The following is a 13,827-nucleotide window of genomic DNA, read 5'->3' on the forward strand; positions in this document are numbered from 1 at the left end:
AATATTACTGCTAGACAAGTAATTCTGCAACATGATCATCTGTTTCATCTGCGGCAGTTTCAGTTTCTCCCAGAAGTGTGCTCAGAGTGGAGAGGTGAGAACAGCTACGGTATATCTGCACTTTTACTAATGAGTGTAAAAATATACTCACATTTGTATCTAGGACAAACACACCCAAACTCTCTACATCACCATTTCAAAACAAGGAGAGTTGTTTTCATGAAGTTTTTATTGTATTTGTATTCCAAGCAACAAAATTCTTTTACAGATCTATACTTTATTGATTAAGGCATCAGCTGATTAATAAAGAACATTATTTTCACTAATAGCACTAGAGTAGTTCAAATTATAAACTGATTTGAAAACAGATATTTCAACAGAACATATGGATAATTAAATAGAGAGAGAGAGACACAGCATGTTCTAATCAGGTTAGAACACACATAATTCCTTGGTTGATAAATAGCCAAGGAAGTACACATTCCTAAACTGGATAGCACAACTCATTAGTGTTGGTTATGTAATCAAGAATATTATCCATTACAACCAATTAGAAGGTTCTTTCTATTTAATGTAACACATCTCAAAATTACTCCAGAGCAATCCAGATATACGTGTATTGTTAACAATAATGCACGATGTTTCATTTGTGATTCACACATGGAAAACTTTAAAGATGATTATTATATTAATGAAAGAATGTTTTCTACAATAATCTGTGCAAGTTAGTGCAATAAAAAACCTTAACTGAAAATTAGTACATAACAATGTTAAAACAGAAAACTCTGGGTCTGTCTGTGTTAGCTTCATTTGGTGAAAACTTTAGAATATAAAGCAAAATTCGGCCACATATGAATAGTAAAATAGTTGGTAAAATAAAATATTCCTCATGGTTGTTTGGTTTTCTTATTGGTGCTTTAACTGATACGATATGAATTCAGTGTGAAAAAATTGCCGCTGCAGGGAAGAATATGAACTTGCTTTGTATTTTTCTAACTTTTGCTTTATTTAAGGTAGAGTTTCAAAATTACTCATCTTCACTTCCATAGCTGGTTCTGTGACAACTTGCTTGACTGTTGCAACATCTGTTGGGAAAATCAATACAGTTTAGAACAGCTTCACAGCACTATAACACTGACACAGATTCTAACATAATACACACATTGGGGGGATTTTAAACCCCAAAAACAAGTAGGTTGGGTTGGATGGGATGCGGAAATTTAAAAAATCGCAAACCTGACCCCAACATGCCTCCAACCCGCCCACTTCCGGTTTCCCAGGAGGTGGGTTGGTCATTTAAATATAATAAGGAGGTTGCGTTCCCATGATTTTATCTGTCTTCCAGGTTGAACCCTGGCCGGCTGGGTTTCTCAGGCCTTGGGAAACCCGGCAGCTAAAGGGAGGCGAGGATTGCTGCGTAGACGAGGTAAGTACCTTTCCAGCACTGCTTGTGGGCCAGGAAGAGCAGGATTGCTTCCCCCAAGCAAACCTACTTCCCCCCTCCAGGATCGCTGACATCCCCACCCCGGATCGCCGACCTCCCTCCTCCCCCCCGAATCGGACCACCCCCAGATCAAACCCCCTCCAAGATTTGGAATCCCCACCGCCCCTCAGGTTCCCTACCTGCTCCTGGGTTGCTTCCACCTCTGAAGCATTCCCCACCCAACAGAGAGCCAAGCCTGTCAATCAGGATGGCTTCTGGGCAGGGAGCCTGCTGGAAAAGAAAAGAAGCATGTTGTGGAGTGGGGAACCCAACCATAACTTCTCCCTCCCACTCGTAAAACCCATCCCAGTCAAAATCGGGGCCATTGTTTCCATCTCTCTCTCAGCAGTAAAAAACCTATGTTTTACCTCATTGGCTTAATTAGTGAGAGTGAAGTCCATTGAATTATGCTACTTTTGCCATGCCATTATTGGCTGCACACAACTGGGAGCTTTGGCTTCCTCTAGTGTTGAAGCATTACCATGCATGTCAATGCAAGCACAAGCTTGCAGATGTCCACTGGCATTCTGTGCTTCAGAGGAAACTTCAGTGGGTATTTCTGTATCCTTTATAGGTTAGTTCATAACTACTACTGGTATTTTATGGAGCCACTTGAGGAATTGAAATCATGCCCTGCAGGAAGGTATAAATGTGGCTTCAATGCTTGTCATGCAACACATTAGATTACAGGCCATTTTATCAGTTCCAAATATTACACTTGATCCAACTCAAATTAATTTCCCCACTGACACCGGCAACTTGGGTGGGCCTTGGCAGAGTTAAAAAAGAGTTAGTTTGGATAAAGTACACTATAATTTTTGTGCTGCATTTTCACTTCTAGGAATGTAAATATATGGGAAAAAAACTGATATAAAAAGGCATAAAAAACTTTTTTCTGTAATAGCCTTTGATAGCGACATAGAAGCATAGAAGATAGGAGCAGGAGTAGGCCATTCAGCCCCTCGAGCCTGCTCCGCCATTTAATGAGATCATGGCTGATCATCCAAATTCAGTACCCTGTCCCTGCTTTCTCCCCATATCCCTTGATCCCTTTAGCCATAAGAAATATATCTAACTCCTTCTTAAATATATTTAATGAATTGGCCTCTACTGTCTTCTGTGGTAGAGAATTCCACAGGTTCACCACTCTCTGGGTGAAGAAATTCCTCCTCATCTCTGTCCTAAATGGCTTACCCATTATCCTTAGACTGTGAGCCCTGGTTCTGTACTCCCCGCCATCGGGAACATCCTTCCTGCATCTAGTCTGTCTAGTCCTGTTAGAATTTTATAAGTTTAAATGAGATCCCCTCTCATTCTTCTAAACTCTAGCGAATATAAGCCCAATCGACCCAATCTCTCCTCATACGTCATTCCTGCCATCCCAGGTATCAGCCTGGTGAATCTTCGCTGCACTCCCTCCATGGCAAGAACATCCTTCCTCAGATAAGGCGACCAAAACGGCACACAATACTCAAGATGTGGTCTCACCAACGCCCTGTACAACTGCAGCAAGACATCCTTGCTCCTGTACATGAATCCTCTCGTTATGAAGGCCAACATACCATTTGCCTTCTTAACCGCCTGCTGCACCTGCATGCTTACCTTCAGCGACTGGTGCACAAGGACACCCAGGTCTCATTGCACTTCCCCTTTTCCCAATCTATTGCCGTTCAGATAATAATCTGCCTTCCTGTTTTTGCCACCAAAGTGGATAACCTCGCATTTATCCACATTATACTGCATCTACCATGCATCTGCCCAATCATCCAACCTGTCCAAATCATACTGGAGTTTCTCTCCATCCTCCTCACAGCACACACACCCACCCAGCTTTGTGTCGTCTGCAAACTTGGAGATATTACATCTAGTTCCCTCGTCTAGATCATTAATATATATTGTGAGTAGCTGGGGTCCTAGCACCGATTCCTGCGGTACCCCACTAGTCACTGCCTGCCACTCGGAAAAAGACCCGTTTATTCCAACTCTTTGCTTCCTGTCTGCCAACCAGTTCTCTATCCAAGTCAGTACCTTACCTCCAATCCCATGTGCTTTAAATTTGCACGCTAATCTCTTTTGCGGGACCTTATCGAAAGCCTTCTGAAAGTCCAAATACACCACATCCACTGGTTCTCCCTTAACTATTCTACTAGTTACATCCTCAAAAAATTCCAGTGGATTAGTCAAGCACGATTTACCTTTTGTAAATCCATGTTGACTTTGTCCGATCCTGTCACTGTTTTCCAAGTGCTCTGCTATTACATCTTTTATAATGGACTCTAGAATTTTCCCCACTACCGATGTCAGGCTTACTGGTCTATAATTCCCCGTTTTCTCTCTACCACCTTTTTTAAATAGTGGGGTTACATTAGCTACCCTCCAATCCATGGGAACCGTGCCAGAGTCGAATAGAATTTTGGAAGATGACCAGCAATGCATCTACTATTTCTAGGGCCACTTCCTTAAGTACCCTAGGATGTAGATTATCAGGCCCTGGGGATTTATCGGCCTTCAATCCCGTCAATTTCACCATTTCCCTACAAATACTGATTTCATTCAGTTCCTCCCTCTCATTAGACCCTATGTTCCCCGACATCTCTGGGAGGTTATTTGTGTCCTCCTTTGTGAAGACAGAACCAAAGTATGTATTTAATTGGTCACCATTTCTTTGTTCCCCATTATAAATTCCCCTGATTCTGACTGCAAGGGACCTACACTTGACTTCACCAACTTTTTCTCTTCACATATCTATAGAAGCTTTTATAGTCAGTTTTTATGTTCCCAGCAAGCTTACTCTCGTACTCTATTTCCCCCCTCTTAATTAATCCTTTTGTCCTCCTTTGCTGAATCCTAAACTGCTCCCAATCCTCAGGTTTGCTGCTTTTTCTGGCCAATTTATATGTCTTCTCCTTGGATCTTATGCTATCCCTAATTAGCCACGGTTGCGCCACCTTTTTTGTTTTATTTTAATGCCAGACAGGGATGAACAAATTCTGTAGTTCATCCATACGATCTTTAAATGTTTGCCATTGCCGATCCACTGTCAACCCTTTAAGTAACGTTCCCCAATCCATCCTAGCCAACTCGCGCCTCATACCATCGTAGTTTCCTTTATTTAAATTAAGGAGCCTAGTCTCTGAGTCAACTACTTCACTCTCCATCTTAATGAAGAAGTCTATCATATTATGATTGCTCCTCCCCAAGGGGCCTTGCACAAGATTGTTAATCAATCCTTTCTCATTACATAATACCCAGTCTAAGATGGCCTGATTTCTAGTTGGTTCCTCGACATATTGGTCCAGGAAACCATCCCATATACACTCTAGGAATTGCTCCTCCACAGTATTGTTACTAATTTGGTTAGCCCAATCTATATGTAGATTAAAGTCACCCATGATAACTGCTGTGCCCTTATTGCACGCGTCTTTGCAGGGTCTTTGTATGGCTCGCAAAGTCAATTTCATTGAGTCTACTGTATTTTATATATAAACAGAATCCATAGCAGCAGAACTTAAGTCTTTAGCATGTTAGTGCTATATTTTTTATTTATCATATTTAGATACAAGTTTGAATGGATGTTGGGGAATTTTACCAATTTTCTGTTTCATTTTTTTGGTTGCAAGAAATACTGGCCCAGATTTTTAACTACCCCCACCTAGTGGAAAACAGGAGGGGTGGGGCAGTTCCAATAATACGAGTCACTTACCCCCTCAGATCCCAGTGTCTTCCTACTGTGTCCCGATATTAACCTGCACTTTTGAGCAGGTGAGCAGGACACTTGCAGGAAGTTAGCGGGGTCTGACTTTAAAAATACAGATCGCATCCGATGATGGCATTGGGACCCGATCTGCAATTTCAACCTGAGGCCTGAGCTGGCGAGCAGTGATGGCTTCCCCACCAGGCAAACCTGTCAGGAGCTGGAACTAGGACAGAAAAGGCCCAGAAAGTAAGTTTTACTGTTTTATTTTAGGTTCCTTTGTGGTCCAGGAGTGCTGCTCTGGGCCTCACAAAGAAGCCTTGTCCTCCCTTGCGCAGGGCTACGCCCCCCCAATCTTTGATAGATCCTTCCCCCCGCACCCCCACCCCCCGATGGTGGCGAGAGGCTTCCCCCCACTCCCGATCCCTGCTCAGAGCCTTCCATCCCCCACTGACTGCCGGGGAACGTTCACACGGTCCCCAACTGTGGCCTCCTGCCGCCAGATGCCCTCTCGCTCGCTGGCCAGGTCGTCAATCTGGCCGATTGTTAGGTGGGACTCTGCATAGATTTATTTAAATGAGGCCCTTCCATTAAGTTCGGCAAGTTATCTACGCTCCCTGCTTTGCCGTGTTTGTCGCCCACTACTGGGCTTGCGTGCATCCTTCCTGCCCCCCTGTAAAAATCAAGGCCACTGTGGTTTTTTTATACATAGTCACAACTGAACTGCTATAAAAGATGTCTTTTGAAGACAGACAAAAAGACATATTATTGAGATAGATGCGTTACACAATTTCTCTAATGATGGTTTAGGGATTTTGTCTGTATGATATATCTATATATATAATATATACACATATATGCAAATAATATTTTAACTAAAGCATTAGAATTAAATATAACAAATGAGATTTGTAAAGAAAAGGTTATTCCACATTCTACTCAACTTCTCCCTTTAGGGCCTAAGGCAGTATTTATTTGGTTTCTACTGGACCCTGCCTGAGGCACTGCATGGTGAAATCCAATCTCACATTTCCCACTGGGAGAAAGTGGCTAATAAGTGGGATAAGCTATACTCCCATTCATCAATGTACTTATGAACTGCAGCTCAACAGAAACCTTCTATGTGCTAAAAGCCTGAAAATAAGACAGAACACAAAAGCCACATTTATTCATTTTATAAAGGACTGCATCCAAATTATTCTTAGTGTCATGGCAACACATTGTACATTAATATAAAAATGTCAAAAAAGAATGCTTTCTTTGTAAAACGTGTCACAATTAATATGTTTTACAATAACCACTGAAAAACTTGAACACTTTCTCACTGAGAATTTAATGCCTTAGTAAGGTCAATCTCCAACTGTAAAATTGTGATGCATCAATGTTACCTGCTGAAGGCACATCTGACAGATGACTAGTGAAATGCTTCTGTCACTATAAAAGTGTTAAAATTATTTTCAAAGTCTTCATGACCTTCTACTTCTCATTTACTTTGTACTCATGGTATAAAATACAGCTGAATAAAAATGTGCTGAAAAAATTATAAACATAGCTACTTAAATTATTACAAAGAAATAATTTGTAATTGTAAATAGTAAAGAGGCGCACTTAATTTCAATATGCAGTATTGCACAATTGACTTATGACTTCATGTACATAACAAAGAATAAAACATTGAGGCATCTGTTCTTCATGAGGAACCATGGCTCTCGGTACTGAATAAAGAGGTTCCACAAAACCATTTCACACCAACATCATCTAAACCCATCTTTACTGAAACAAACTAAAAGGAAATTCGCAAAGTACTAGGTTATGAGAATTTACTGTTATTTGCTTTCAGTCATTAAGAATATGTTATAAATGACAGACCAGTTCACGATGTGTCAGATGTAAAGGAGAACAGTTTATCTGAATGGAAGTGTGAGTTCTGTGGACTGAGAGTCTTTCACGGCCCAATGTTTCATAATTTTTCTGAAATTGTCTTTTTTACTAAGTGTCTGCACCAGTTGTTTTTGCTTACAGATCTTTGATAGCAAACTAAACCAGATGTCCAAATCAGGACTGGTTGAATTCCAAGTTCCTGGATTAAGTTAAATATTTTATACAGGTATTATGTTACAGTATTTTATAGAACAATGGACCACCAACCTATAGCACTCTAAAATTCAAGTCTTCCAAATACTTTCTGGGGTCAAGCACATTGAACATTGCATAAGGTTGTGATCTTTCAGTATAACTGTTCAATTTGATGATTGATAACATCAGTGAATCAAGTGTGCAGAATTGACTGCCATTTGGCCTTAAAAGATGTAAAGAATGGAGATACGGCACAATCCAGCAATCAATAATTTCTACCGGGAACAGTAGTATACTTTTTATGTTACTGGACTAGTAATCCAGAGACCTAGATTAATGATCCAGAGATGTGAGTTCAAATTTAAAGTCATTTAATTAAATAATTCAGGAATAAAATGTTAGTTTAAGTAATGGTGACCATGAAACTATCGGATTGTCATAACAACCCATCTGGTTCACTAATGTCCTTTAGGGAAGGAAATCTGCTGTTGTGGGGGACTACGGTCTCCCGCGTAAAGAAATAGGCAACACAGCGAGCTACAAGAAATAGGTCTTTACTCCAACTCTCACAATACAGTACTGAATTCATGAAGCCCGCGAACCTGTGATGACTCACGGATTGGTCACCTGCTGGAACCTGATTGGTTTTCCTTCTCTCAGCAGCAGGCAAGTCTGAACGTGCCTTATTCCTCTCAGCTTGCAATTGTCTTGCGGGGGGAGGGGAATACAGCAGTTAAAAGGGGATTATACAGGTTTATCTACATACACACAGTGTTTCCCCAATGTGGCAACGCCACATACGCCCCCCCCAGAATCCTCGTTAACTGTAAAAGTCAGTCTCTGCGGAGGTTTGACCAAGCGGCCGTAGCGGCTGTAGTAGCCATCTGGCGTGTGAGGAGGGCTGTCTGGGAGGTCGGCTGGTTGGTTCGTCGGCTGGTCTGGCAGCTGGTCTGCCGGTGGGCTGGCTGGATGGGCTGCCAGCGAAGGTGGGGCGGCGGCCGGGAAGTAAGGTTCTGGCGTGTCTTGGTCCTCTTGTGGGGCCGCCGCCAGCGCGGGAGGTCTGCCCCGCCGTGGGGGAAGAGCCGGCTGAAACGGGAAGCTGAGGTCCAGGTGCGCCGGTTTGAGGCGGTCTACTGAAATAAGGTCCGGCTTCCTGCCGACGTCGATAAGAAAAGCTTTGTCCCCCGTCTCCAATACTGGGAAGGGGCCGGTGTATGGTGCCTGCAGCGGGCCTCTGTGCGCGTCCCGGCGCACGAAGACGAACTCCGCATGTCGTAGGTCTCGAGGCACGTAGGACGGCTGCGGGCCGTGTTGCGAAGTGGGCACTGGACGGAATTGCTGGGCCGCGTCCTGGTGCAGGGAAAGCTGTCTGGCGGCCGACCATGGCTCCGTTGTCAGGGGGAGGAAGTCGCCTGGTACTCTGAGCGGTTGGCCGTAGACCATCTCGGCCGCGGAGGTGCGGAGGTCCTCTTTGGGCGCGGTGCGCAATCCCAGGAGAACCCAGGGTAGTTTGTCGATCCAGCTGGTGTCGGCCAGGCTGGCGCGGAGGGAGGCTTTCAAAGAACGATGAAAGCGCTCGCAGAGCCTGTTGGCCTGCGGGTGGTAGGCTGTTGTCCTGTGCAACTTGGTGCCGAGGCCGGCGGTGAAGGCATTCCACAAGTGGGAGGTGAACTGGGGGCCTCTGTCCGAGGATATGTCAGTCGGCACGCCGAACCGGGACACCCATGTCGAGACGAATGCTCGCGCGACGTCGGTCGTGGTGGTGGAGGCGAGGGGAACCACCTCGGGCCATCTGGTGGTGCGGTCGACGATCGTGAGCAGGTGTGTAAAACCGTGCGACGGCGGCAAGGGGCCTCCCAGATCGATGTGGACGTGGTCGAAACGCCTCTCGGGCACCGGGAAACACTCCAATGGCGCCTTGGTGTGCTGCTGGACCTTAGCGCGCTGACACGCCACGCATGTGTTGGTCCAGTCTCTCACATCCTTGTGGAGTCCAGGCCAGACGAACTTGGCGGACATAAGTTTCTGAGACGCACGCATCCCTGGATGTGAGAGGCCGTGGATGATGTCGAAAACTCGCTTGCGCCAGGCGGATGGGACGACCGGCCTAGGCGAGGGGACTGAGACGTCGCACAGGAGGGTTGTGCCGGCTGCGTGGAAGTGGATGTCGGCCAGGGTGAGGCTGGTAGTTGACGTCCTGAGGGCCTGGATCTCCGCGTCGGCGGCCTGATCTCTCACCATGCTGGCGTAGTTGACGCCCAAGTGCACTGCGTGGAGCGAGGGTCTTGAGAGGCAGTCGGCCACCAAATTGTCCTTGCCGGCGACGTGGCGGATGTCTGTGGTGAACTCCGAGATGAAGTTGAGTTGGCGCTGTTGGCGCGCGGACCAGGGTTCGGTTACTTTGGCCATGGCGAAAGTGAGCGGCTTGTGGTCCACGAATGCGGTGAACGGCCGGCCTTCCAGGAGGAAACGGAAGTGCCGGATTGCCAGGAACAGGGCCAGGAGCTCTCTGTCGAATGTGCTGTAGGCCTGCTCGTTCTTGCGCAGCTGTCGGCTGAAAAATGCCAGTGGCTGCCACGCGCCTTCGACCCACTGTTGCTGGACGGCGCCGACGGCGTAATCCGAGGCGTCCGTGGTGAGGTCGGTCTTGGCGCCCGGGATGGGGTGGGCCAGTAGTGTGGCGTTGGCCAAGGCGCTTTTGGTCTGGTGGAAGGCTGTCGCCATCTCGCTGGACCAGGTGAGTTGCTCTTTACCCGTTTTGCCCCTGGTGGCTTCGTAGAGGGGGCGCATGAGTGCGGCGGCCTTGGGCACGAACCGGTGATAGAAATTGACCATCCCCAAAAATTCCTGCAGCGCCTTGACCGAGGTGGGCTGGGGAAAGTCCGCCACCGCCTGCACCTTGGAAGGTGGGGGAATGGCTCCCCTTGGCGAGATTCTGTGGCCGAGAAAGTCAATTTGGGCTGCTCCGAACTGGCATTTGGCCGGGTTAACGATTAGCCCGTGTTGGCTGAGGCGCTGGAAAAGGGAGCGCAAATGCGCGATGTGCTCGGCCTTGCTGGTGCTGGCCACGAGGATATCATCCAGATAGACGAACAGGAAGCTCAGGTCCCGTAGGACAGAGTCCATGAGCCGTTGGAAGGCCTGTGCGGCGTTCTTAAGCCCGAAGGGCATGCGCAGGAACTCGAACAGTCCGAAGGGGGTGATGACCGCCGTCTTCTGGACGTCTGCGTGGTGGACGGGGACCTGATGGTAGCCGCGAATCAGGTTGACCTTGGAAAAGACGGACTTTCCTGCTAGGTGTGCCGAGAAGTCTTGGATGTGCGGAATGGGGTATCTATCGGGCGTGGTGGCGTCGTTGAGCCGTCTGTAGTCACCGCAGGGGCGCCAGCCACCGCCCGGCTTGGGCACAATGTGGAGGGGGGATGACCAAGGGCTGTTCGAGCGGCGGATGATGCCCAGTTTTTCCATCGTGGCGAATTCTTCCTTGGCCACCGCCATCTTGGCTGGGTCCAGGCGTCTGGCTCGAGCGAACACTGGTGGTCCCGTAGTGCCGATGTGGTGCTCGACCCCATGCTTGGCTGTCGCGGCTGAGGTCGGTTGTGTGAGCCTCGGGAAATCTGCGAGTAGGCGGGCGTAGTCGTCATGCGCCGGGGCGGAGCAGGACCCGACGAGGGCCGGGCTGTTGCTCTGCTGGCAGGCCAGTGAAGCGAAAGTTGCTGCGTCGATCAGGCGCCTGTCGCGGACGTCGACCAGGAGTCCGTGGGCGCAAAGAAAATTGGCGCCCAGCAAGGGATGTGCCACCGAGGCCGTCACGAAATCCCACGTAAATCGCTGGCCGTTGAAACAAACCTCGGCCCGTCGCTTTCCGAAAGTAGCGATGGCTGCGCCATTTGCCGCCATGAGGGGTGGGCCGCTGCGGCCTGCCTGGATGTCGAGCTGGGAGGCAGGAATTATGCTGCATTGGGCTCCGGTGTCGCAAAGGAATCTGCGCCCTGAGAGTCGGTTATGTACAGCAGTTTACCTGCGGGGCCGATGGCCATCGTGGCGGCAGGGGTGCGGTCGAGCGGGCCTAGGCGGCGGCGCGGGGCTGGTGCGTTGGGCCGGGCGGCCATCTTGGTTTGATCGAAAGAGCAGGGTGCCCTGCAGCGTTGGGCCTTGTGGCCGAAACGCGCGTGGTAGTAGCATAGTTCTGCGGCCTGGCGTGGCGGCGCGCGCTCGGTGGTGTCGGGGAGCCTCGCGGCTGCACAGCCGAGTTGGGCGACGGCGAAGACTTTGTCTGTGGCGGCTGCCAGTTGTACGCAGTCCGTGATCGGGGACCCCGCGAGGGCAGTCTGTACCTGCTGAGGAAGCAGGCTGAGGAAAAGGGCCTGAAACAAGAAGCACTGCGGTTCAGAGCCCAGGAGCGCAAGCATCCGGCTCATCAACTGGGTCGGGGTAGAATCGCCGAGGCCTGGTAGTGAGAGAAGCCTGCGGGCCCTCTCCTCCCTGGACAGGCCGTAAGCCTGCAGCAAGCGGCCCTTAATGGTTGAGTACTTGCCGGTCTGTGGTGGGTTCCCCAGCAGGTCGAGAACTTCGGCGGCGGTAGAGCTTGCTAGTGCTGAGACTACATGGAGGTACCTTTCTTCATCATCTTGAACCCTGCGAAGGGTGAATTGGGCCTCCGAGTGCGCGAACCAAGCTGGTGCTTGGTGTTCCCAGAAGGTGGGGAGCTTCAAGGACGCGGCGCCGGCCGACATCAGGCTGCTGCTGGTTGCCATCGGGTCGTTGCTGGCCTCTGTAGGGCTGCGTGAGTCGGGGGCTTCGGCCGCCGACATTCGGGGTCACCAATGTGGGGGACTACGGTCTCCTGCGTAAAGAAATAGGCAACACAGCGAGCTACAAGAAATAGGTCTTTACTCCAACTCTCACAATACAGTACTGAATTCGTGAAGCCCGCGAACCTGTGATGACTCACGGATTGGTCACCTGCTGGAACCTGATTGGTTTTCCTTCTCTCAGCAGCAGGCAAGTCTGAACGTGCCTTATTCCTCTCAGCTTGCAACTGTCTTGCGGTGGGAGGGGAATACAGCAGTTAAAAGGGGATTATACAGGTTTATCTACATACACACAGTGTTTCCCCAATCTGTCCTTACCTGTTCTGGCCTATATATATGACTCCAGACCCACAGCAATGTGGTTTCTCTTAACTGCTTTCTGAAATGGCCTAGCAAGCCACTCAGTTGTAACAAACTGCTACGAAAAGCAATAATAAGAATAAAACCGGACGGACCACCCGGCATCGACCTGGGCACCAGCTTTAGACACAATAATGGCACACCCAGCCCAGTCGACCCTGCAAAGTCCTCCTCACTAAAATCTGGGGACTTGTGCCAAAATTGGGAGAGCTGTCCCACAGACTAGTCAAGCAACAGCCTGACATAGTCATACTCACAGAATCATACCTTTCAGCCAACATCCCAGACTCCTCCTACATCACTATCCCTGGGTATGTCCTGTCTCACCAGCAGGAGAGAGCCACCAGGGGTGGTGGCACAGTGGTATGCAGTCGGGAGGGAGTGGCCCTGGGAGTCCTCAACATTGACTCTGGACCCCATGAAGTCTCATGGCTTCAGGTCAAGCATAGGCAAGGAAACCTCCTGCTGATTACCAACTACCGTACTCCCTCAGCTGATGAATCAGTACTCCTCCATGTTGAACACCACTTGGAAGAAGCACTGAGGGTAGCAAGGGTACAGAATGCACTCTGGGTGGGAGACTTCAATGTCCATCAGCAAGAGTGGCCCAGTAGCACCAGTACTGACTGAGCTGGCCGTGTCCTGAAGGACATAGATGCCAGACTGGGCCTATGGCAGGTGGTGAGAGAACCAACACGAGGGAAAAGCCTACTTGACCTTGATCCTGTCGCAGATGCATCTGTCCATGACAGCATTGGCAGCAGTGACCACTGCACAGTCCTTGTGGAAACAAAGTCCTGTCTTCACACATCTACCCGACAATGTGGGAAACTGCCCAGGTATGGCCTGTCCACAAAAAGTAGGTCAAATCCAATCCGGCCAATTACTGCCCCATCAGTCTACTCTCAATCATCAGCAAAGTGATGGAAGGTGTTGTCGACAGTGCTATCAAGTGGCACTTACCAATAACCTGCTCACTGATGCTCAGATTGGATTCTGGCAGGACCACTCGGCTCCAGACCTCATTACAGCCTTGGTCCAAACATGGACAAAAGAGCTGAATTCCAGAGGTGAGGTGAGAGTGACTGCCCTTGACATCAAGGCAGCATTTGGCTGCGTCTGGCATTAAGGAGATCTAGTAAAACTGAAGTCAATGGGAATCAGGGGGAAAACTCTCCACTGGCTGGAGTCACACCTAGCACAAAGGAAGATGGTTGCAGTTGATGGAGGTCTCAGTCCCAGGGCATCGCTGCAGGAGTTCCTCAGGGTAGTGTCCTAGGCGCAAACATCTTCAACTGCTTTATCAATTACTTTTCCTCCATCCGAAGGTCAGAAGTGGGGATGTTCGCTGATGATTGCACAATGTTCGGTTCCACTCGCAACTCCTCAGATAATGAAGC

General features: G+C 48.6%; 1 protein-coding gene across 6 annotated transcripts in view; it reads right to left on the reverse strand.

Moving 5' to 3' along the window:
• Positions 1-219: 219 nt before the first annotated feature.
• LOC147122817 (tetratricopeptide repeat protein 29-like) overlaps positions 220-13,827 on the reverse strand; it is a 547,513-nt gene continuing 533,905 nt past the window's right edge. For all 6 annotated transcript variants that reach the window (XM_086011402.1, XM_086011395.1, XM_086011389.1 and 3 more), the window contains one exon: positions 220-1,085. In XM_086011402.1, the coding sequence (XP_085867528.1) occupies positions 1,009-1,085 (77 nt within the window). In that variant the 3' untranslated portion in view covers positions 220-1,008. The remainder of the gene's footprint in view (positions 1,086-13,827) is intronic.

The sequence above is a fragment of the Somniosus microcephalus genome, chromosome 2 (assembly GCF_052327205.1).
Source record: "Somniosus microcephalus isolate GS21.2 chromosome 2, FLI_Smic_1.0, whole genome shotgun sequence".
Lineage (NCBI taxonomy): Eukaryota > Metazoa > Chordata > Chondrichthyes > Squaliformes > Somniosidae > Somniosus > Somniosus microcephalus.